At 39.3% G+C, this 24,956-nt stretch overlaps 1 protein-coding gene and 1 long non-coding RNA gene across 4 annotated transcripts; both read right to left on the bottom strand.

The window, feature by feature from the left end:
• Window positions 1-731: 731 nt before the first annotated feature.
• On the bottom strand, window positions 732-12,757 carry glp2r (glucagon-like peptide 2 receptor). 3 transcript variants are annotated; one of them, XM_031879444.1, is made up of 13 exons: window positions 12,271-12,757; window positions 10,385-10,484; window positions 10,206-10,304; window positions 9,399-9,520; window positions 9,182-9,288; window positions 7,585-7,741; window positions 7,287-7,446; window positions 5,969-6,029; window positions 5,805-5,871; window positions 5,539-5,627; window positions 5,063-5,201; window positions 4,931-4,972; window positions 732-1,995 (listed from the first exon to the last, which is right to left on the bottom strand). In XM_031879444.1, the coding sequence occupies exons 1-13, from the start codon at window positions 12,364-12,366 to the stop codon at window positions 1,627-1,629; spliced, it is 1,608 nt and encodes a 535-aa protein (XP_031735304.1). In that variant the 5' UTR covers window positions 12,367-12,757; the 3' UTR covers window positions 732-1,626. The 3 variants fall into 3 exon arrangements, with proteins under 3 accessions (XP_031735304.1, XP_031735305.1, XP_031735306.1); XM_031879445.1 differs by having other exon boundaries at window positions 10,385-10,481; XM_031879446.1 differs by lacking the exon at window positions 732-1,995 and adding an exon at window positions 4,498-4,641.
• A 9,544-nt stretch (window positions 12,758-22,301) lies between these two features.
• LOC116401170 (uncharacterized) lies at window positions 22,302-24,411 on the bottom strand. Its single transcript, XR_004213976.1, has 5 exons — window positions 24,338-24,411; window positions 23,659-23,746; window positions 23,352-23,551; window positions 22,669-22,748; window positions 22,302-22,393 (listed from the first exon to the last, which is right to left on the bottom strand). It is a non-coding gene; the product is annotated as an uncharacterized LOC116401170 (long non-coding RNA).
• Between the last annotated feature and the right edge of the window lie 545 nt (window positions 24,412-24,956).

Raw genomic sequence — 24,956 nt, 5'->3', positions numbered from 1 at the left:
TTTTTTTTTTTTTTTTAACTCCCAATTAAGCGGCGGACGTGGGATAGGGTTATTGGGCATAATTTTACACAATATCTCACTCATGTTTTTATTTATGCTATTTATTTATTTATCTTTTTAAAGTTTTAGAGGTGTGTGTGGGTGTATATACATTTATTATATGTTAACTTATCTTTCTTTTAAGCACTTATTTATTTATCTTTTTAAAGTTTTAGAGGTGGTGTTTGTGTGTATATACATTTATTATATGTTAATTAATTTTTTTATATAAATTTATTTATACATTTTTTATATATATCTATATATTCATTGGGGAGGTGCTGTGTGTGATTGTGTTTTTTATTTCCTTTCTCCCCATGTTTGCGCTTTTTAACCTCCCTTCCCCCTTTAACATTTCCTCTCTGCCTTTCCCGCTGGCAGTCGCTCTGCTCCCTAGACTGTTTTTAATAAAATTGTCTTAATTGTTTTTTATTTCAGGGTTTTTATTAAAGCCTTTTTAAAGGACAGCCCCCTTGTGCCAGTGCCCCTCGTGGCCCTCTTAGGAGGGCCACGCTCCTTACCAAACCTAACCCTAACCCAACCCCAACCCCAACCCTAACCCTTCATTACTTGTGTAGGTTGCACCTGAATCTCTGCTGTATGTTTTACAATGAAGATATAAAACATTCATGTTTTGTTTAAATGATTACATTGTTGAGCAATATTCAGCCATACATTGATGAATTCAAATGTTTTAAAGGGGTTCACAATATTTATTTGGGATGATTTTCTTGCTTAAACAATCACATTACAAATGTTGCTGATGACAATAACTATTCAAACTACAAAGCAAAGCACAACGCATAAAATGCAACAAACCAAAAAGAAATACATCACATGAAGTAGAAGTAATATCACTTCAAATGATAGTGCACACAGTAGACTACTCATGGCAACTTGAATATTTGCACAGACCAATCAGAGACCAACAACTACTCCTTAATTAAGGCCTGGTGACACCAGCCATTAAAATAGTTAAATGGCACAGTAAAAAAAACAAAAATTCAGTGAATTCACTTTTAGGGGATAAGTAAATTTGTGCTAAACATTCACCTAGACCTGAAGAGTTCAAAATTGAGGATGTTAGCATAGCTCTATCTACTTTTATTTACACTAACCCTCCTCCGTAGTTTTTAGACAGGAGTTGATGGTACAAATACATGTCTTAAATTAACACAATGTTGCTAATGTGACATCCCACCAATGACTGGTAATGAGCTTGAAATTATATCAGATCCCAAGAACATATCATGAGTGAAGGAAACAGCTTGCTAGTGTTAGACCTTAGCTCACCAACTAGCCCTGTAAGTATTCACCAAGCCTTTATCACTGCCTATTCCCTGGGCAATAGGCCCTTATAGAGACTTGGTGACTACTCACAGGGACGTTTGTCTGTGTCAACTATAAGTGGTGGCTTTAGTCGGGAATACATACACTATGAACACAATGTAAATAAGAAAGGTCTAGATTTTAACACAGGGCCCATCTATAGGACAAGGCATCAGGACCCACATGATTTAGCATTCAATATAATGATATGCACTTATATCATAAAATATGACAAAAGCACCAACAACCTCAATGGGATCAGAATTGGCTTTCCTCCAGAATCTCCTCCATGGTCTCCCCTAGAGTCATCTCTCCATCACTACTGGACAGGCTCTTCCTGTTGAGAAAGTCAAGCCCTGTTGTGTCACAGCCCTTCAAACCCTGACCTTTAACCTCTCCTTGTCTAAGTCCTTCACCTCCTTCATGTTCAGCTACCTGAAGCAGGTGTGGATGTGTTGTGGAGGTACCGCCCTCGTCAAAGAAGTCACTCTGCCGAGAGCACTGTGGGCGGCGCCATCGAGTGCACTTCCAGAGGTACTTGAGGGGTACGCACCGAAAACAGCTCCTCACCTGGAAGTGATTGGTAAACAGGAAAAGCTGCCAGCGCTTCTTTAGTTCAGCTTGGACCTGAATTTCAGTACAAAAAAAATTGTCACCAGTTAGACGACTACATGTTTATGGCAGATATGGCAATATTCATAATTATGTTTTCATTAGTGTATAATCACTTGTGTTTTTGTTTGCTTAGAAAGAGCCATTTGTATCTACAAAGGGAGCAGGTCCTTTTCCACAGAGTCCGCCATCTTGCACTACCATGTTTCTACAGCATCCCAGAACGGACAAATCGAACACAGGCTCTAGCGAGAGCCTTTCCCGTTTTTTACGTTGCCTAAAGGTAGGGATGGGTATCGAAACCTGCTCAATTATTAAAGACCGGATTGTTGATAAGCTCTGACGTTACTGGTGATTTTATTGGTACTTTTTAATGTTTAGGGTTAATATAGTCAGCAGAGACACTGAAGTAAACCAGTTGAAGTGACGATTACTAGAGATGACAACTACAACTACGCTCATTACTTGAAGTGATGAGCGTTGTAAGATGTAAGATTCACGAGTAAAAAGCCAATATGTTATCAATACACTTGTTCATCAAGCATTAACATGTTAACAAAAGGATAATGTAATTCCGCAGTCTTTCATCAACCACTGCTTTATTCACACAAGGTCAGCACCTAGAGCGACCAAAGGCACATTTTTCACAAAGAAGCTAAAACAGAAGCTGTCTGTATGTAGTCTAACTGTTTAGCAGTTTGTTCTTGTAAACGTCTCTGCTGGCTGAGACAAAGCAGCCGTCCTCCCTCTACTAGCGCTACTTACAGGCACATCAGAGGGAGAACAGAGGACAAGAGGAAGGACTTGATACTGACTGATGATTTGGGTTCTTCTTTATAAACTTCACTCAGGAATGTTATTTATTCTATTGACATTTTAGACTTTTTACAGTGAGCTACTAATGACTTTGTATATTGACTTTTCTGTTGTAAACCTTACTGTTGATCTAGAAACAATATTTTGTAATATTTAAATTATTATTATTAAATTCTAATCCTGTTCTGAATTTATTTGTTTTTAAAAATACATATATGTTTTTAAAAGCAATTATTTAGTGACGAAAAAGAACCGAGTAGTGATAAGAATAGCTCCTTGTTGTAGTGAAATCCTTACCTATCCCTACCTGAATGCCATTGTAGTTCTCAGACATGCTTGTAAATGGAGGGGTGAGCAAAAGGGTATTTAGTTGATCGCAGTATGCAACTCACCATTAGATGTCACTAAATCTTACACAGTTTCTTTAAGTGTATATAGTAGGTATACATCTGAACAACGTGGTCACCGAATCAATGTAGTTTGATTTTCACTCTCCAACTCTAAACTAAAATGTCTATCTGCTAGATGCTCACTTCTTTTGCCTGTCGTTTGGTACCTGGCAGGTAGCATCCATTGGGTTTGGAAGAACGTTTTTTGCTGAGAACAGCTGCTGGCTGCTTTGCTCATGAGAAAAATGTGTTACTCTTTAGCTGCTAAATACTCTAATATCACCAGCTAGTTTCTAACTCTGTCTGTTTGCCATCTGGTGCTGAGCGGGTCGCATAGAGTTGGTTTGTGTAAAAAATTCTGCCAAAAACGACTGCCTGCTGCTGCTGGAAATTAGGTTTATTTGATCTAAAGGTGTGATCCAAAACCAAGACAGTTAGCTAAAAGAGGCTTAAAAGCTCTGAGGAGAACTGCATAGATAGATGATAAAAATGTCTGTGGATTTAATATGTTTTAGATTTTTGGGTGAACTGTCCCTTTTAATATAGACACTAGGGTTGCACGGTGTATCGATACTAAAAAGGTATCGCGGTACCTGTACGTTAAAAACGATATGATTTTGCATATTTTTAGTATCGATACTTTATTAAAATAGTGCGCGATCAGAACGCACTCGCTGCTCCGCTCCCTGTCATGCTGACTGCAGGCATTGACTGCCCAGCGCTCACACAGCAACAGGCAGCGCGCACTCACAGCGAGTGATAGCAGGGGAGACATGGCAGGAGCTTTTGCCGACCGTCCTCGGCTTGTTGAAAAACAAGATGCCAGAAGTATCATCTGGAAGTACTTTGGCTATATTGCAGACAGTGAAGGAAAGCCCACTGACCTACAGAGACCCGTTTGCAAAACGTGTTTCAAAGCCACACAGACCAAGGGAGGCAACACGTCTAACATGGCAAAGCACCTTTCAGACAGACACCCCCAACTATTCAAAGAGTTCAAAGAACGACAGGTAAGCAAATGTGATTATAAACATGAACACCCCCAAGCTCACCCATAGACAGCTAACACGAGTAGCCGTAGCCTAGTTTGACGACAAGCCTATATGATCATGAGGTCACAATGCACACAGAAGTGTACTCAATGAAACACAATTGATGCAAAATTGCAACATGCTGATGGAGCCTGAGGGTGGATCTTGAGCTAATTATTTTTATTTTTAGTTAAGGAAAAATAATTATTCCATGAATTAAGATAAAATATGAAGTGAAAATATCAAACTCACTATGCAAGTAAATGAAGCATTGTTTATCCACCCACTCCCACAGACAGTCAGACAGATGCCAGCAGAGTCAGCAGCAATCATGGCACCATGTAGTTTTCATTAATATCTTGCTGTAGGCTAATACTAATATTAATGCCATTTGTTAAGTGTTCAAAAAGCTGGGCAGGAACAAGCTGTAAAAAAGGGAACCGTACAGATGTTTTATTTATTACTATTATAGATAAATATACCAGTATCGTATCGTATTTGTGGTATTGTATCGAATTCTGGTATCGTATCGTGATACTTATGGCAGGTATCGTATCGAAGTCATAATTTTGGTATCGTGACAACCCTAATAGACACTATAATATACTGTATATAGCTTCAAAGTCTTAAACTAACAAATGACTTAACTGAGCTTCCAATTCATATGGAATTCAACATCTATGAAAAATCACAATACATACAGATAAAATGTACCTCTCCATTAGCAAAACAGTACAGCACAGCAACCAAAAATCCCTGTAAAAGGATACACATCATGAATTATAGTTAATGTGGATTTAGAAACAAAAAACTTGCCATGTATGTAATCAACTTTACAGGTGTTACCTGAAACGAGCTGAGAGTGAGGTTGATAAAGTTCCTGGCGTAGCGACTGCTGCCCTCCACACATTCATCTATCAGCACCGTGAAGACCACTTCATGGATTCCCAGCAGAGGAATCAGTACCAATGTTGCTCTGGCCAAGCTGAAGGACAAAAAAATACAGCGCTGAATATTTACAGACTGTTAAGTAGGTAGGAAGTTCGCAAAATATATAGTGGCACATGATTCAAAGGACAAAATAGAGGGCAAAGTGAGTTATATAGTATTCACAAGATTCCTTTCCATGGTGACATTCATGGTTAAGAGGAAAAGCCTTAAAGGTGTGACATTTGAGTTTGTACTGTAAATGGGAAGAACTGACATTTAAATATTTGACCAGGAACCTAATGTTTAAATATACTACTTGGCACTCAAGCTCAAACATGTTTCCTGAAATTTGGATTTGGAAACAGTTAGTGAGTCTAGGCAGGAACAAATACCTGTATCTGTAGTCTGTAAACGTCACCTGATCTGCTTTCAGCTTGGACAGCAGCAGCATCAGAATCTTGATGAATATGAAGAAAATGACCTGCAACACACATCTAGGTTAGATTTAAAGGAAATACATTTACTTGATTGCTGGCACCAAAGAAACATGACTTACAGGAGCAAGATAATGAATCTGTAACTAACGTGAACATCAGGTTGAATAACTGTACTGTGATTCTCAGAAAGGCTTTCAAGGATTGGTTCAGGAATCACTTACAAGCACTGATAAAGTAATTGGGCCTCTTATTATCCACCAGAACCATTTGTTCACAATTGACCAGCATCTTAGGAATAAAAGGATTTAAAAAAGTCAATCAATGAGAAACATTTTAATTAACTGAGTTAATTTGTTTATTGTGAAGTATGTAATGAAAGACTTACTCTGTGTTTTCATATAAAATCTTGAGCACTGTCCATGGTGTTACAAACAAAATAGGTGTCCCTGAAAAGTAACAAAAGCATAAGATGCAACATGTTTAATACAATCACACACTTACTCACAAAACAATTCCTCTCTTCCAACTCATCAAATAACGTCACTTGGTCAGTGCCCTTTGGCGTCGGACTCCAGTTATGTAAAAGGTCATGATTTTATTCAACAAACGTTCTTATTTTAACCAACACCACAATCTTCTTCTACACCTAACAAAATACTTCTGTTCTCTAAACCTACCCAAATTATTTATGCTTAAGTAAACCTACGTTTGAAATTTATTTTAAACTGTGTGCATGTAACAAATGGAAACAACAGGTTTCCTGTGATTTTGAAAAGACACCATGCATGTAACAAGCAGAAAATGACAACGTTCTCAAAAGGGGTGGGTATCTCTAGGCACCTCACGATTCAATTACGATTCAGAGGGCTACGATGTGATTATAAAACCATTATAGATTCTTCTTAATGCATCAACATTTTTTAGATACAGGATTTTCTTTCTCACTGTGACTATCTGCTATTTTAAAAACACAGCCAATTTGTAATAATTCAGATGAATTTATTCCATTATCTTTTATTAATTCAATATTAGTAACAAATAGAAGAGATGTGTGAACTGGAGGGTTACATTTCCAAACAATGCAAAGAGAACCAACAGGAAAATAAATGAAATAGGGCCTGGAGCAGCATCCTCATAGTAAAAACACAGAATTCAGCATTTTCTGAGTCATGTGACAGAAGAAGCTGTCTTTATTTACAAATAAATAATATTGACTTCTCCCCTTTTTATAGGCAACGAGCATTCAGCTCTCATACAAAAATAACGCTTTCTGGAACATGTGGTTACGGTGCCACTAGATTCTGTGGGAACGGATGTCTCGCATAACATGTTTCTACCATCCTACCTCGGTGATTCCATAACTTTAGCTTCGGTTTGGTGGTAGAGTATTGCAGTGTCCGTAAAAATGTCACAATTGAATGTTGTATCTTGGTTCCAAAGTGTGCAACATAGCGTGAAAGCTCTGATTCTTAATGACTATGTAGGGGTGCAAATCCTTGGCAAAAAAAGTGTGAATCTACTTCGTGCTTCGCACTTTCCGAGTTGGACGGAAGAAGAAGCAAAATGCTTCCATACGTTAGCTTTTAAGCCAGGTGATGACAGGTAGATCGTATCCATATTTGGCTACTCAAGTTCAGCCGCACTCACCAAAACTCTGCTAGTATTTAGCCTAGAATGTGTGAGAATGTGTTGAGTTACGTTACCCCATCCTAGGAGCATGTATTTCTTCAGCAGACGTCTCTTAGTCAGCACAGCTGTGAAGAGCAGCGTGTGGAGGAAAATGGCCTCCACCAAGAGCCAGAAGTAGTTACAGGCCACAAAGTATTCCATACACACTTTGGAAAATTTACATATCAATGCTGTCTGTTGAGAAATATAGAAAATTAGCGTTGCAAATAGTATGGCTGATTCAAACTGCTTTGGTTAATTCACAAGTGCTGTAAGGCCCAGCACAAGCAAGTATCTGCTAATATGTGAATAATAAGGCAGTATATTTTATACCGTAGAGATTGAGTAGGAGTTCCATCCTGGATCGTCCTTGGGTAGCTTGGAATACATGATGTATAATACAATTTCCTTAGAGATGACAGCTATGGCTCTCAGGATGAATGACACAAACAGATTGATGTGTATGTAGTTCCTGGTACAGTGGAGCTTCCTTGTAAGCAAAAACAGATGTAATTTGAGAAAGACAATTATCTATACATCCTGTGCAACTGTAAAATCATGAGAAGCATAAGATGGAACATTAAACAACATGGACCAGGAAGCATTTCCTGTTTTAACCAGTATGAAGCAATATTTTTAGAAGTGGGTGCCTGTTTAATCTTCAACAATGACATCGACAACACCATAAAATGTTACAAAAAGCAAATGATTTATAGGAAGGTAAATCATTCAACATGTTTATTAGGTTTGAAGTAAAAAACGATGCATTTTGGTGAGAAGCAATGGATATAACTTTGTTTACAAAAAAGCTTCATAAGGCACCTTCAAATTGCCAATATGAAAAAAGTATTTTTGTTCTCATTCACTAGAGTAGTAACTAACTATCATAAGAATTTGAGTTGGTTCCCAAACATCTAAAGTACAATCTAGAAAACAGATACAAAGCATAAGGGTTAATTCCAGCTTAATAAAACATGGGTTTTACCTTAGTAGTTTTGGCCATGGGTCCTATTTCTAATAATAACATTGTACTCACCAAGTTCATTTCTAAAATCTGGGAATACTAAAATGATGTAGGGGCAAGGAACACAAGCAGTTAGATAATAAGACAGGATTCAAACAAATCCCCATGATAGCAAAACTTATTTAGTGGAGGAAACAAAAGCAAAGATTATTCCCATAGTTTACAGACCAACTTCCTGGTTGAAGTTTGACCCATGTACTTGCCAAAGATGTTCACACACACCGTTTTTCTGTGTAGTTAGGGATCCTCGTGATCATTTTGCCTGCGTTCAATTTTGGTTTTACCGAAATAGTGGTATGGTGGTTTGGATAATGTGGGACCCAATATGGATGTTTTGTTAATTAATATCTGAGTAATAGCACTCCAGGCTAGTAGGGGGCAAATGCTAGTGACCCTCACAATTGCAATATAATGCCTCCGTGGACTGGGTTGGTATGTTTGGATGGTTGTTTGATCAGCATGTAAAACTTCACATTCACAGCGCTTCCAGCCCCCTGTCACCCCCATCAGAGGTAGTCGTGGCTTAGAGGTAGAGCAGGTCATCTTCTAATTTGAAGATTAGCGTTTTGATCCCCAGCTTCTCTGGTCCGCATGTCGAACTGTCCTTGGGCAAGATACTGAACCCCATTTTTGCTCCTGTGTCTGACTGTGACATTGGTGTGTGAATGTGATTGAGTTTACATCTTGATGGGCAGGTGGCACCTTGCACCAGTGCAAGTCCATTTACCATTACCGTTAACCGTCATATTTGTTGCCTTGTCGCCACCATTTTCTCAGATCTTAGTAATTACTTTGGTGAGTATAACGTTATCATAACTGAGAGAAAGGCAAATCTGCCCCATCTTCATACAATTTTAATATTTTGATTGCCTGACCATCAGAAACCCCTCTACTTCTGCCACTGACCTCAATATGCCCATCAGGAGAGTGGCAATAAAGAGAGAGGACAAGGACAGGGAATAGCCGATGACAGAGATGAGCCTGAGGGCTGTCTGGCGAAGCATTTCATCCTCCTTTACACACACACATGCACACAAAAGGAAAGTGATGTTACTAATAAAGAGAGACATTTTCAGCTCCAAAACTTAAAGGTAGCAGAAACCATGTATTTCCACTATCTCACCTTATCTTTGAAATAATGGTGGTCCTTACATTCTGAGTCATCCCTCCAGGTCTCGGAGGAATTCTCCCTCTGTCGCCATCTCCCATTTACTAAGCATTCACGATGTGCCCTCCTGGAGCCGTCTGTAGGTAATTGAAGGACACATAGATATGTATAGTAGCTTCTGACTGAGAATTTGTTGTTCTTGTTCTTGTTGTTTTTACATTATTATACAGCTAAATCCTAAATTGTAAGGGTATTGGCACTTCTCGTATGTGATTAATTACAACTTCATTCTGATGTTAAATCATTTTGGAAGGCTGGACTGATCATTGAGAAAGCAATTTGAAAGTAGGGATAGGGTTAAGGCTAATTTGAAGGTGCCTGCTGTACTGAACTAAATGCCAATGTCATTATGCCAACATTCTTCCAATTACAGTCAATTGCTGGTCATAAACCAAAGTAGTGGACGAATTAAAATGTTGACCTGATGATGACGCTAGATGTAACAATTGATCACCAAAGTGGTTCTAATTCATCCTGAGAGTAGCATGAATACCTGTCCCAAATTTCTGCAAAATACTACCTAATGGTAGTACAGTGAAAAGTCAGGGGTAGCCAAGGATAATGGATTCATTATCTGGGAATCCATAAATGTCAAATTTTCTTTCAAATGTTGTGGAAATCCATCCAATTGTTGCTGAGATGTTAAATTCTGGACCAAAGCATTATCAAACACCAAATCTTCAATTACATTTATTTTTAATTAGTGACTTCATACATGAGTTGTATTTTAAGTGAAGTGGTAAAACATAACATTGTCCTCACTGATCCATGGTAAGTAAGAAGGACAGGGGACAGACACATTCCCAGGAGGTGAATGGGGCCAACACACAAACGTGTCGAATGTTCCTCTACAGTAGATTCCTGCAAAACAAGAATAATCAAGTTTTCACAAAGGTAATAACGATCAAGATAATTAACCTTAGACTTGACAGGAGGCTCACCACTTTCTGGGAGTGCCCGTGTCGCCAGAGTTCTGTTGCATTCCTCCCAGTATTCAGTCCGTTTAGCTATCAGACTTTCAAGCACTGAGCCTGTTACCTGCTGGAAGATTTAAAAAGTGAGACGAACTTTCTTTTTTAATCCGAGCAGTAAAATTTAAGAGAATGCTGGAATTAAAGTGTACATATAATATTATCATTAAATTCACTTTAATATTAATTAAATGTTCCATTCCCCCTCGAAAGATGAATACCAATTTGGAATAGATCTCTCCACATGGTAGAAACAATCTGTATTTTTGTATCATTGGAAGAAACTATAAAAATGTATTCGATATATTATCAACTTATAGAGCTTTTAGCACCAACTGCCCCAGCTAGTCACTAACTTGATCTGCCGTTTGGTGCTGAGCAGGTATAGTTAAAAAAACAGCTATCTGCTGTAGCTGGAAATACAATTGAGTGTATTTTTTCAAATCAAAATAAGCTAAAAAAGCTCAGCAGAGCTGTATGATAATAAGACATAACTCACCCAAAACCTAATCTCTATTTTTTCACTGAGATAATTAATTGACTAATTCATTAATTGACTTATCTAATTGAAGATAAAACAAATACCTAGGAACATTGTGCAAAACTGTGAAACGGTGGTACTGCGGTATACTGCAGGTGAAATCTGATACTGTCTAACGCCTCTAATTTCACCAGAGCAGGAGCAGGAAGCTGGATCCTTAAGCGAATCCATAGAGCATTCTGTGGTTGAGTGCTTGACTGACTTTGATGAAGCTTGGCACTTGTAACCTTTAGTCATAGAGCCTATGAAGCAGTATTTCAAAGAGTTGTTTTATTTTATTCTATTTTGGAATCATGTAGTCTTGATGCATTTAACCTTTTGAACCCCAAAACCCGCCAGCGGGATCAAAAGCATGTTTTCTTTAAACAATCACAAAAACTACACCATTTATCATAGCCAGAAGCTGTAAAAACTTAATATTTGTCAGATTTTTATCTTTCCAACGGTCCATGAATACATATGAAAACACAACCTAAACTTAAAATTGAGCTTCTCAGCACAGCTGGGAAGCCATGATTGATTTGGCTGAGACCAAGTCACGTGACAAAAATTCCGTGAAACTTTGACTGAATACCAGGCTGCTGAACACAGTGCTTTGGGGAGGGTAATTAATGTTGGAAATATGATTATTCCTTAATTTGCTGTCATTAGTAAGATACATTATAATTGTCTTTATTTAAAAAGCAAACTTCAGACCACAGCAGCAATCTCTTTCATTTATAATTAATTATCAGGACCAAGGGCCTGCAGCTTTCCTTTCTTGGTCGAAAACTCCCAACCTTCACAAACCAGTGAGTGAGAAGCTAATATCTGTAAAACCCTGTGTTCGTTTAGCTGCCTGGTGGCTCATCCACCACCTGACAGAGAAGGCTTCAATTTGCTTGGGTTTGTCTTGTCAACTCTGTACAGAGCGGTACCACCAATGAAGGGAAGACAAGAGCTGCTGTCTCCTATGTTCTCTGTTGTCTCGCATGAGCCTATCCCTGCTTCAAATAGATACTGTAGAAAATTCAGCAATGGTACCTCGTGTAGCCTAAATATAATCTGCTACATGCTGTTTGTTTTTTCTTCTATTCCTAGACATTCATCTGTCATCAGGGTCTTTGCTGTGTTTCATGAGAAATATGACGTATTAAATTGCCTCGCTAAATTGGATGGATATTTCTTTTGTGGAGCCAATTTCTGTTGAAAAAATATTCAATTAAAATTACATCTGACTTACTGTAGAGTCCAACGTTAAATAAGACTTCAATGTAACTTAATTGAAAGGCCTAATTTGTGTGTGTGTGCATGCATGTGTACGTTAAGCATTTACCTGATGGTTGAAGATAACAAAGAAGAACAAAAGCAGGAATGTCTGTCCTGCTGTTGTCTGGGTCCTCTTGTGACAGGTTGGCAGCAGGGTTGGCATGGTGCTGTCTGTTTACATTAGTAGCAGCAGGTTTCTGGGTTCTCAGCTGTTTCCCCACCTTATACCTCACCCCTGTATGCAAGGCCTCTAAATCCTTATTTGATCCTGCTAAGTCCTCTTAGCTTGTCCTTACCTTGGGGATCTTGAGAATTTGTTGGAGAAATTTTGAGGATGATTTGCAAGAACGTCTCCAGTTTGTGATGCTTGCCGTTGTTTGTGTCCCACAATTTCCCTAAAATTCCTTTAATTCCTCAAAATCTTCTTGAAGTATTTTCCAAGATTCCAAGCTACTTTATGGTTCTTTTAATAAACTGATCATTGACTTGTCAAAATCTCTTTTTGATAAATGTCATTTGGTAAGTTATCCTGGGCAAAGAAGTACTCGGCTGCAGTTCCAGTCCTCCTGTCCATGAAGAACTCTCAGGCTGTGAAGGAGGTGGATCTGTCTGTATAGACACAGCGCAACTGAGAGCGTCTGGGGATCCTCACTGAGAGATGGCTTGTCCCGCCCCGTCCTCCCTCAACCAATCGAGATAAGGCCTGGGGAAAGCCAGCTACATAACTGGATTAACTTTGTTGTCTGAGAAAAATGATAAATTTACCAATAGCAATTATAAGCCCATACACACACTTAAATACAAGCATACAGCAAATACCACACACCGCAGCAAATAACACTTGTACTGTAGACACAGATGCTGACCCCTTCCTTCTGTTTATCTCAGTAACTGAGCATCACCCAGCATTTCTGACACTAATGGGGACCTAGTGTAAACTATCAGCACTGAAGCATAACACAGGAAAGCAAATGGGAGAGCAGAGAGCCAAAGCTGCACAAGGCTTCTGCCCTACATGACGCCTGTCTAAATACATTTTTCTTGCAAAACTAGCTCATTTAAAAGTTTGTTTGTAAGGAGTGGAAGTGTGGGAATTGTAACAGCAATTATTTGTTTAATTTATTCACTTTTAAAGTATTTTTTTTTTATTACCATGCTAGCAAACATTTGCCTATTTACACATCCAGCAAACAGATAGCAACATATACGTACATGCAAATGTACATCAAATGTTTTCCAATATTCACTTGCCAGCTACTTGCTAATCTTGTCTTTTTATATGTTTTTTTAGTGCTGGGCAAGTTAACACGTTATTATCCCGTTAACGCATTCATTCATTAATGCAGACAATTATTTTATCGCGCGTTAACGCAGTTTTTTAAAATATTATTAAGCGGTTTTTAAGTGTGGAGAATTTCAGTATTAGAAACACATTATTAGTAGGATTAAATAACACCCCTAGTGGTGAGTAGAAGTGTCACAATAATAAATATGTTAGTCAAAATATGTTTCCATGTGGAATGTATTATGTTTATAATATCCTCACTTATAGAGGATATTATATGTTACAGTATATTAACTCATTGAATGTATTAGATCATAGAAGTATAGTCACTGTAGGTATTAAAACACTGTAAGTCTTGAGGGTCAGATAGGGATTCTGAGTGAGGTTTCACAGACATGCAGCAGCAAATGGAGGGGACCTCATCGATGGAGGATGGGGCCAGTGGGACGGTCAAATGCCAAAGCTGACCACGACGGAGAGGTGGAGCCAAGATGTTTTGCGAGGGGCCAAGATGTTTTGCTAAGGGATCGATAATGGGAGGGGACAGAATTCAAATGGAGCCGATCACTAATCGCCACGGAGGATCATTCAGACGCTTTATGACAGTATCGGACACTTTCCGACTCTCAGGGGATACAAAAGACAATGTTTTAGGGAGTTTACCTCAGATCTCTGCAGCTCTCATTTTCAGCTAACTGGCCGCGCCGGACTGTGAGGAGATGCGTGTATGTGGTCTCTGCTCTCGAGAACATTACTATTGATAGTTAATTCAGTTTGTAAGTGAATTTTGTGTAGTACATTAAATATTGTTATTAATTTTGAACCGGTTCCAGCTCATTTTTCTGATGCGCGTGCGCAGTAAGAAGCTCACAGCAGAGAGGTCCTGCGGCCTTGCAGCTCTTCATCCTTTGTTCTAAGACTCAACATAAGCGACATTTTTAACAGAAGAACCAGGCAGTCCCTCACTCCCTAACTGTCCGTGCTGGATTTGTCCCCGTTGTTTTAAAAAGCTAAATAAGTTATTAGCATGACGTCATCCAGCTAGCCAAACCTGTCTGGTGTTCAGCTAGTACAGAAGCTTCGCATGTACTGCTTCCCTTTCCCGCTAGTCTGATGTCTGATTGTGAGGTCAGGCTGATCTGGGATCAGCTCTTTGGTCTGCAGAATCTCTGCCAAAGTTCTCCTCTCAAACAGGTCTTGGAGGAGTAGTGCTCGAGCTGGCGCTCGCGCTCGCCTGTAGAGACTTCTTGACGAGAACGCGCAAGCTCGAATTGAATCTATTTGAGGACGCTGATTGGCTAAATTGTATGTCACTCATTTATATCTTTAATCAGCAATTGGCTAAACTGCTTCATAGACCTGCCTCCTGTGGGCCATTTCTCCATGGCCCCAGCGCTGCTGAGACATGCAGACAGGAGGAGAGGACGAGCAGGAAAAGCATATATTTTGCGCAGATATCATATTTTACAAATATTACTGGGTACATTCCATATTTCAAAAACACAAATGACAATTTGTATAAATTATTATTATTATTGTTTTTAGTGGCTCAAGGTGGGGCCACGCCCCATGGCCCTCTATTGGCCAGCCGCCACTGGTAATGAATCATATAAAAGTGTAAATGTTTTGTGATTGAGATGTACGAAGGAGCCAGGGAAATATTTATTTTTTACCATTTCCATAAGCATGAGAATAGCTGTGACAGGGCCACACATTCTAATTGTGTGCTTAACCAACTAACAGACAGTTAAGATCAGGTTTAGGGCAGAGGGAAAATACATATATCAAACATTTTCACTGTAGTTTGAAAAGACTTAAATGGCACTAAACCAGTTTCAAGCAGACATGGCCTCAGGGTGTTGATACGGAGGGACTCTCATTTAAAGCTGGGCAAGAAGGGAAGACGCTGAAAAGACCATTTGTGAGGTGGTTTTGATGGTCGAAACCTCTTCCATGGTTCATGATTTGTTAGGAAAGGAGATATTCATCACAGCTTCATTAGATGGAAAGACAAAATACACAAACATGTTTTACTGATATTTCAAAGGTTTTCAACATTCACTACCGAATTGTCCCAGTTGTCACCACTATTAAAATAATGATAATACTAATATACTTATTATACACAAAATGTCTTGTCAGTTGATTGTTTATTTATTAGTAATTAAATTGTTGTGTTGTTAGTAGTGCTGGGCAAGTCAACGTGTTATTATCACGTTAACGCATTAATTAATTAACGCTGACAATTATTTTATCGCGCGTTAACACAGTTTTTTTTAAATTATTAAGCGGACATTTTTAACACAAGAACCGCCCGGCCGACTGTCCGGCAGCGAGCGGCGAACAGCTGTTTATGTAGCGTCTCTTCCGTCTCTTCCTCACCTCACCACACACATAGCAATGAAATAAAGGAGTGAATTGAAAGTGAAAGTTGAAAGAGATCAGCCACATTAACATGCCTGCATTTATCTTCTTGTTGCACCCCACCTCAGTGCAGGCCCATCCTTAGCTAACATAGGGGGTGATGTTCTTGTAGGTATTAGATAAACACAGTGCTGCAAATGTTTACAATGTTGTGCAAATGGCTTAGAAAGTGTTTAGCGGATCAGACAGGTGCTATGTGGAAGGTTAAACAGATTTCTGTTGCCGGCGTGTAAACTGTTTGGGTCTCTGCTCTGTTTGGGTGTTGTAGCTTTGACTATTTTTCAGGTGAAGAGTACAAACATTTCTATGTAAAGAGGCGATCTGGTGTGAAGCTGCAAAGGCATTTGCTGGCGATGGCTAAGTGTCAAGAAAATATGTGTGAGTACTGGGAAGTTAAGTTCATGAATTCACTAATATTACAATTTTATCATTACTTATCAGTAGACCAAACTTCTATCCAGTTGAAGCCGGATACCAAGAAATTCACGATTATTCACATGCACTAATGTGTTATGCAAACTGTACATTTGTTTGTACATGTACAAATGCAGATAATAGCACTTAAAGAACATGTGCATGTATCCTCCATGTGTTTACATTCTTGGTGAGGCTGAGTGATGGGGGGCGGATAGCTGCTCTCAGCCAGAAAAATAAACAAGCTGAATGCCGCAAGGGATGCTCAGGAACATCCTGTCCACCGGTCAGCCTGGGTCAACACCAGACACAGCTCCAGATACAGCATCGCTCCGTAGCCGAATAACAGCATCAGATCAATGTCAAGGTGGTTATCGATCCTGAGGGTCTTTTTCTGTTTCCAAAAAAACTAAAACAAAGAGGAGAAATACGAAGTGGCTTTATCTTTACCTCAGGTTAACTGATGCTTTGCAGCTGCATACGCTCTTTTAAATATTGTTTGCTAGTTTCCCTTTGTCCCTGTCCATTTAAAACCATTTACAAGTTTTCACACATGTTTACTCTTAATTGACTTAACTGGTAAAAAAAGAGTAAGTTTTTGTTTTTTTGACACATTTGCTAAATGGACAAAACATTTCACCATAGGTTGAGGATACGTAAATACACACTTAAAAGGGGCACTCCAGCAATTTAGTATTGCACTTTTAAAAAGTTAGGGAACAGAGAGACAGATTAAAAGAGAGTGTGTCAGCAACATGGAAATAAAAAGGTAATGTTTAGGCAACAAAACAAAACATTTAGTTAGGTTTTGGCATTTTGCATGAAATAAGTACTTAAACATAGGTTTAGAGCGGGGGGCTTCAACATTTTTCAGGCCAAGGACCCCTAAACTGATTAGAGATGGAGCAGGGACCCCCGACAATATATATTATATAAAATTGTGTTTTATATTAAACTGGGCCAAGTACCATGTATAAACATACCTCTTTATTGTGCATTCAATTCTAAGCTATTCCAATAATACACAGGTTCATATATTCATGTTGTTATATTAAACATGTGCAAGGTACAGTGAGTAGGGAGGCCGTGCCACTGCCATTTATAAACACAACTTGTCAGCTGATATCAATGCCAATATCAACATTGTCTGTCAATTGCATGATAATCATGCATACAAGCTATTCAAATTAATGTTTTCATTTTAAACATAAATGTGGAAACGAAAATGAGTGATGGCCTATTAGTGCTGCATGGCCTATTAGTGCCACTGCCATGCATAAAGATACCTGTTATCTTTCATACAATACTGAACTATTAAAATAATGGACACATTCATGTTTGGAAAAAAACTAAAAAATTAAAAATTGTCTAATCAACCAAACATTTCGCGGACCCCCTGCAGTACCTCCGCGGATGCCCTGTTGAAGACCTCTGGTTTAGATAACAAAAGTAATGTTAGGTTTAGGCAACAAAACCACTTTAACATTATGAAAGTGTCAATAATGTAACTTCACAATAACTCATAAACACTACAACAGGTGACTGTGGCTCAGTGGTAGAGCAGGGTCGTCCTTCAATCAGAGGATCGGCAGAACAATCCCCGGCTCCACTAGTTCTTGTCGATGTGTCCTTGGGCAAGACACTTAACCCCAAATTGCTCCTACTGTTCCTGCTGTATATGAATGGTTATGAATGAGTAGATAGTCCTAATGGGCAGGTGGCACCTTGCATGGTAGCCCCTGTCATCAGTGTATGAATGGGTGTGAATGGGTGAATGTAGTGTGTAACACATGTAGTCTTAAAGCGCTTTGAGTGGTCGGAAAACTAGAAAAGTACAGTCCATTTACCATTTACATTGGGATACGAACACCGGTCTCAAACATCTGTCTCGTGGTTGAAAGTCCATGTGTTTGTCGTGTGTTTTTGACGGGTCCATTTCATCTGCCGCCCATCATAAGAAGTCTTTTTAGCTGTTTAATCAACACATTCTCACAATAAGAGTTATTTTTTGAGAGAATGTGTTTAGAGTAAACAGCTTGGTCAGTGGCATAAAGCCTCAAACTATGACGCTCTTCTAGCATCACTTTTGCATGTCTCAGTGACAGAGTTTCATTATAAGCTTGTTACATACATAGCGTCTTTTCAAAGTAAACCGTTTTCACAGGAAGTTAGGTTAAGGCCACAAAACCATTTAGTCTGGTCTAGGAAAGCCTAGTAGACGTTAACTTGACTGACCAACAACTCAAAGGAAGTTTGATTTAGGCAACAAAACCTCTTAGTTAGGTTTAGGAATAGATGTTACTTGACTACGTACATGACTACTGCACATGAGTCCCAACGACTCACTTGACTAATGACTGACATGACAAAATGTCAACGTTTACGAACAGCGGTCTCCTGGACGTTTTGTTTTATCTGACCCATCCACCTAAAATCCCACCCACTCGCTGTGGAATCTCGCTCTTTAAACTACCTCAGTTACTCTGCCCATGTCACATTCACACACTAAATGTTCCTCTGTGAACACTGACCAAGCTGCTTTACTTGACGCCTTGGCAGTGAGATTGGGTTGTTATACCTTGTCATTAGCTCTGACCATTGTATAATGCATGCTGTATCACGCATGTGGATGTGTTTAATTCCACCATTAGAAAGGATCCCAATTGACTTTCCGTTGGCATTGTTTTTGTGGTGCTGACACACAATTTTAACAAATGAATGCCACCACCACACAATGCGCTGTTGATTTGGTCTTGGTCATTTGACCTATTTCTGAGTTTTTTGTAGTTCACACAGATTAAAACTTCTTCGCATTTTTTTATTCAGTTTTTTTTTTTAAACTGGTCACATGCTATGGTGTTTAATTAGCCTTTGAGATTTCATTTTAGCATCCCGGTCCAACACCACCAGGCTCAAGGCCATAAGGTTTGGAAGTATTGAGCTCCTCATAACATCACTATGAGCCTTTACCATTAACTGTAACCGCTTATCCTATTCATGCTCCCGGGGGGTCTGGATTCAATCTCAGCTGACAAAAGGCAAAGGCAGGTCGTCAGGCTATCACAGGGCTAACACATAGAGACAGACTACCATTCATCCTCACACTGACACCCATGGGCCATTTAGAGTTATGAATGATGTTTGTGATGCGTGACACAGAACTTATTAATATGGTGTCTGTCTTTATGATACAATGGCGGGGTCTAAAGGGAAAGTGGAAACAAATTGGGGAGAGGGTTGTGATGTGAGAAGTTTAAAAAAAAGTTAGGATTTTATTGTCATATACGAATTTGACTTCTGCATTTAACCCATCCTTAGCTTATTGGGAGCAGTGGGCTGCTGAGAAGCGCCCTGGGAGCAGTTAGGGGGGTTCAGTGTCTTGCTCAGGGACACTTCGGCACAGGACATGTAGCAGCCAAGGCTTGAACAGCCGACATTGCGGTTTCCGGACAACACTCTCTACCCATTGAGCCACGGGCGAATGTGCTTGTGTTCCTTGGTTTGTGACTCTCCTTATCAACACGTAAAACATTTTATTCATTTTTATTTAAAAATAACAACTTTTCCACAGTGATGGGCTTCAGGCGGTTTCTTATTTTTTTTACATTATTTCGCCTGCTTTAGAAAACACCCTTTCACAGGGCACAGATGAAGCTGGGGTACAGACAATAGTTTGCAAACAAATGCACAATAAAGTCAGAAGTACACAAAATGTGACAGGGGATCCATTGCGTTTCGCTGCCCCTTATATTTCCAATCTCACGCCAAACCCGTGAACCATTTCCTGAATCAGTCACGTGGTACGGCCGGCTCTCGAGGCTTCGAACGTCACCACATACGTCATCAACACAAGCCTCGATACGCCCCTCATAAAAATCTTCCTGGATTACTCGACACAAGCTTCGAAGCCTCGACACGAAAGGTCACATCACTAGTCGCGGCTTGTCATTAAGGGGTGATCGTGGGTCCTGCAGCCAGACCAGTTGAGAAGCACTGTCCTACCTGAGTGCTGAAAACATTATATTCCCCTCAATTTATGCTTCTGCATTTTCCTAATGCACTCGTATTATTCAAACGTATTGTTCGGTTAGTAAGACTCGTACCGAACGGTTTAATACAAATATGTATATAGTTACAGTCCTAGAAACAGATAATAGCTGTGGCGCCATCATGAGGTTATAAGGTGGTATTTCAGGCCCAGGTATAAAATGCACGGCCCGCCACTGCTGTATAGGTATAATCACGTTAAATGTGTTGATAAAATAATCAAAAGGCATTGCAGTTAATTTTTTATGAGAAAATTTCCTTTGTTTTCTTACTTGTTGTTGGTTCCCAATTTGAGCAACTCAAAATGTATTTCATGAGTTCTTTAAGTGAGACTGTTATTTAACTACAGAGGAATTAGCATCAAATCCCATCACAAATGAAACAGTTCCTGAGGCACTAAAACCCATCCTTGCTCATCTGCCATCGCAAGATGACTCCGTGCCAGCGGCAGCCTGTTGCAGCAGCTCCGTGTGTTTTAATTTTTTGTCTTTTTTACAGTCTTTCCTCTCTTCTTTTTGTTTTTTTTCCTTAACGTTTAGTTTAAGTTACGGTTACCGTAACTTTTTCTCAACTTTTCTCCCTCTGTGTAACGGAGAGCTACACACAATAAGTGGGGCCATTGTTTACTCCCGTGAACAATCGTTCTTTGAAGAACCCACAAAGGTGCCTCAAAGAACCTTCAAAAATTGGTTATTTGAAGCACCATTTCTGGTTCTTTGAAGGACCTAAAGACAAAAAGGTTCTCTAAAGCAGCGGTCCCCAACATTTTTTGCACCACGGACCGGTTTCATGTAAGACAATATTTTCACGGACCGGCCTTCAAGGTGTGGCGGAAAAACACGACGAAATAAAATGATACGATCGGCATGAAAACAAATATAAAATGCATAAAAAATGCAACTCACAATAACGCTGAATCAGTGGGAGCCCTGAGCTTGTTTCTCTGCAACGAGACGGTCCCATCTGGGGGTAATGGGAGACGATGACACCTGAAGTCTGTTCCTGATGTCCAGTCTACTTCGTTTTGTTTTGATTGCTGTCACTGCAGAACATCCCGCTTCACAAAGAGGATGTGTGAAATGGAAGCAGGGTTTTCAGTGCTTTAGTGGCGATCTCAGAATATTCAGCCTTGATTTTAATCCAAACACCAGCAGAGTTGTTGACATACTTTTAAGGCCACCGTCATTTACAATCTCCAGCAGCTGATCTTCCTCTGTCGCCACATATTCTGCAGAGCGGGCTTGGCGCGTCAGAATTACTCCTGATATTTAATTAGACTGCTGATATTATCTGTTAAATTAAGCTTTCTTTTTCTTGGAAGTTGTAGGCTCTTCTTCTGTCTCCTTAGTGGCCTTTCCCCCTTTGCAAAGAAGCTCTCCAAATGTAGTTTGTGGGCTTAATTTTTGAGGTAACGTATCACGTGAGCGAGACAAGCGTCTTGACATGTGTCAAGAGCCACAGGTGGATGAAATTGCGAGAGAATCTGGTCATTTTTCAAAATAAAACTTCTTTCAGACTCTGATAATCAATAAAATGGAAATAATATATTTATTCTTTCTGTGCGGCCCGGTACCAAATGATCTATAAAATCATCTTTTACATGCACGGACATTATGGCAAATTGATTTTTGGATATAACAAACACCTGTAGATGTACTGCACTTGACTTTATTGTCAGAAATCAACTCCATACAATGTAATCCATGTGGTACATGCAGTGTCCTATCTAAGAAATGTCCGGAGCATTTGCCACTCTCTGCACAGCTACAGGTACCCGTGTGTCCAGCTTCAGGATAAATGCCTCCAAAAATGAAAATGTTTTTTTCAGCTGACAAGGGTATGCAAGATCAAAGACATGATAGAGGGCCAACATAACACCCACGGCCAATGAAATGTCTGCGTCTTCATTGTCCACCATTATTTTTTGTCCATCCACTGCTACAAAAACATCTGTGCCGTCACTCAGGGGCTTGCCATCGCTGTTGCTCAGGACAATTGTGGGTGTTGGGCTTAGTGGTTCCTGAAACAAAACATTTGAAACTTAAAACTGTATTCTGTAAGTTTGTAATGTTGAAAGATCAAAGCTTTCTGATATGCTTAGTTACACATAAAATGCTAGTTTGTTGACAATATTAAATTACTTAATTCATTAGATATATTTTTGAAATTGCAGTTAATCTTAATTTTCTGAAAATATATTCAATATATTAAAATCCAGAATCTGGCATTGCATTTTAATACATATTTCCCTTTTAAACAAATTCAAGTTGCCTCCCACAAACACAAATTACTAACCTTAGCTATTGCAAACAGCTGTGATGCATTTTCTTTGAAGACCGATGGTATGAGGAGTATGGCTGCATTCACCAACTGGCCTGCAAATGACAAATCATTTTTCAATAAAAGTCACAATTCTGATTCTGCAAAGTTTTGAGACTATCATACCAATTTCCTCAGGAGTGTTGATTTTGATAAAAGCATCTAGGTAAACGTCAAGTCAACTTTTTAGAGCACTTCTACAGTATATGGGATATTTTTAAAGGCTTGAAGTGAAAATGGCTCAATGAGGCAAGAAAAAGTATTTAATGTTTCTTAATAGTTTTTAAGCTATTTATTGGTTTTAAATTATTTGTAAACTGGCTACTTGTAAAACCATCTTGTTGTACATGTCGTTTCTCAACTCCAACTCCAGTCTCGCATCTTAAGTTGCTCATCAGACTGTAAACACACAGCGCACTGAAAAGGAAGTCTGGTCCTGGATATCTGCCGGCTACACTGGAACCCCAGAAATATAGCCCCTTTCCCCCAGGGGAGTATGCGTCGACAAACCAATCGCTAATGGGTTCCCAAATTGCCCTCTGTCTTAAGTTCTGGTTTAACACCTGTCCATTTCGGGGTCTGAGGTCCACCCACCACAGTCTCACAAAATCCTGCGGGAAACACTGCACCACGTGTTATATATTAGATAAAACACTCACCAAGATTGGAATAGAGAAGCAGGGGAATTCTTTTAAGACCTCTGCAGTAGTGTTGTTGAATATAGTGTCTTCTGTACTCTCTGGAGGCATTGGCGAATGATGACCAAGTTGGGCCTCATCTTTTGGCACTCCTGCTTCATTGTTACAATATGGTGGCTCGTACTTCTTTTGTCGTCCCCAGCATCCATTGCATCTGTTTGCTAAGTAATAAACAATGACACAATTAGGACTGAGCTGGAGCATGAAGTATGAAGCATAAAATTCAGTTTGTCTCTATTACTCTTTTAGTCAATGAGAAAATACTTACATATCCAGATCCATAACTTTCCTTCAGAAAATGGAAGTTGAGCAGGACAGACTTAAGGAGCTGCACATACTGAATATGAGACAGATACCTGTAAGTTTTCAAAAGGAACAAAACACAAGGCGTTATCCAAGATTGACATTCCAGATCAGCGCAATAAACAGAGATACCTAACTCAAATGATCAGAAAGAGCAGTTAAAGGTCTGCAAATGTGTAGTTTGTCATCATGATGCATAGTTTTCACTATGGCATACAGACCTAAAACTTGATTAACAAGGAAACTTGTTTTACAGGCAGATAACATGTCATTACTGTACATTACGGCTGTCAAAATTGGCCAAGAATTATGTTTGAATATTTGTTCTTGAAAAACACATAAGTTCAAATTATTCAAATATCTTTTGTTGTTCATTATGTCCATGACACTGTGTCCTAAATTGCCACGAGTGGTACAGCACTGCGCTGTGCACCATTTTGAGCTGAATTTTTGTCGGACACCGTTTCTATTTCCATTACTGTCACATGCTTTGAAAATGCCAGATAGCAAGTACTACTTAGCATGTTTTTTTTTTTTGGTTACATCTCCAGTCTGATCTGGAGCTCACAGTTGATAGCTACATGGTTTGCTTACATGATGTAACGCTGTCTGTCGCCATCTTCTATTATGGAACACAAACTTACATTGTGTCTTGGCTCAAATGGTCAAACAGAGCTGCATCCTTGTCCTACCGGACTTGGCAGTTGATCATTGGTTGGGCTGCTGGGGCTCTCTGACTCACAGGGGCTTTGCTTTCACTGCTAAAGGGGAGGAAAATCGGATTTTAATTTAAGCCAACATGTAAAATAACTACCAAAAACAAGACAAGTACATCTTTAGAATCTTAACTAAAATTACATGGCTCCACTGTATAATGTAACTCACACTTTCAGCTGCGCTAAAGCAGACAGGAACTTCACTTGGTCTTTCATTTTTGGAATGATTTGCTCACTTTCTTTCAGACATCTGGAGAAGTGTAGGCCCATCTACTTCATTGTCTATGGCAGAGAGAAACATTATTGGACCAAAATCATGTTCGAAGTCGGTATGTGTTGCTATGGCTCATGTCCATGTTTCGGAATTAACATTCTTGCCTTGCTTAATGCTGAACATCCTTCAATGGCCGATCTATCAGGTCTTTACCATCACAACTCTGTCACCATCACAACGACTACATATGTCCACATTATTCATTAGTGACTGTATGACTATATTGCTTAACCTATTATTGTATAGCATAAGACATTGAAAACGAACAGCTTA

This window comes from Anarrhichthys ocellatus, unplaced genomic scaffold (genome assembly GCF_004355925.1).
Source record: "Anarrhichthys ocellatus isolate YVR2014 unplaced genomic scaffold, GSC_Weel_1.0 scaffold263, whole genome shotgun sequence".
NCBI classification, from domain to species: Eukaryota; Metazoa; Chordata; class Actinopteri; order Perciformes; family Anarhichadidae; genus Anarrhichthys; species Anarrhichthys ocellatus.
The sequence above is the reverse complement of the archived record's forward strand: the minus strand, read 5'-3'. Positions and strand labels throughout refer to the sequence as shown.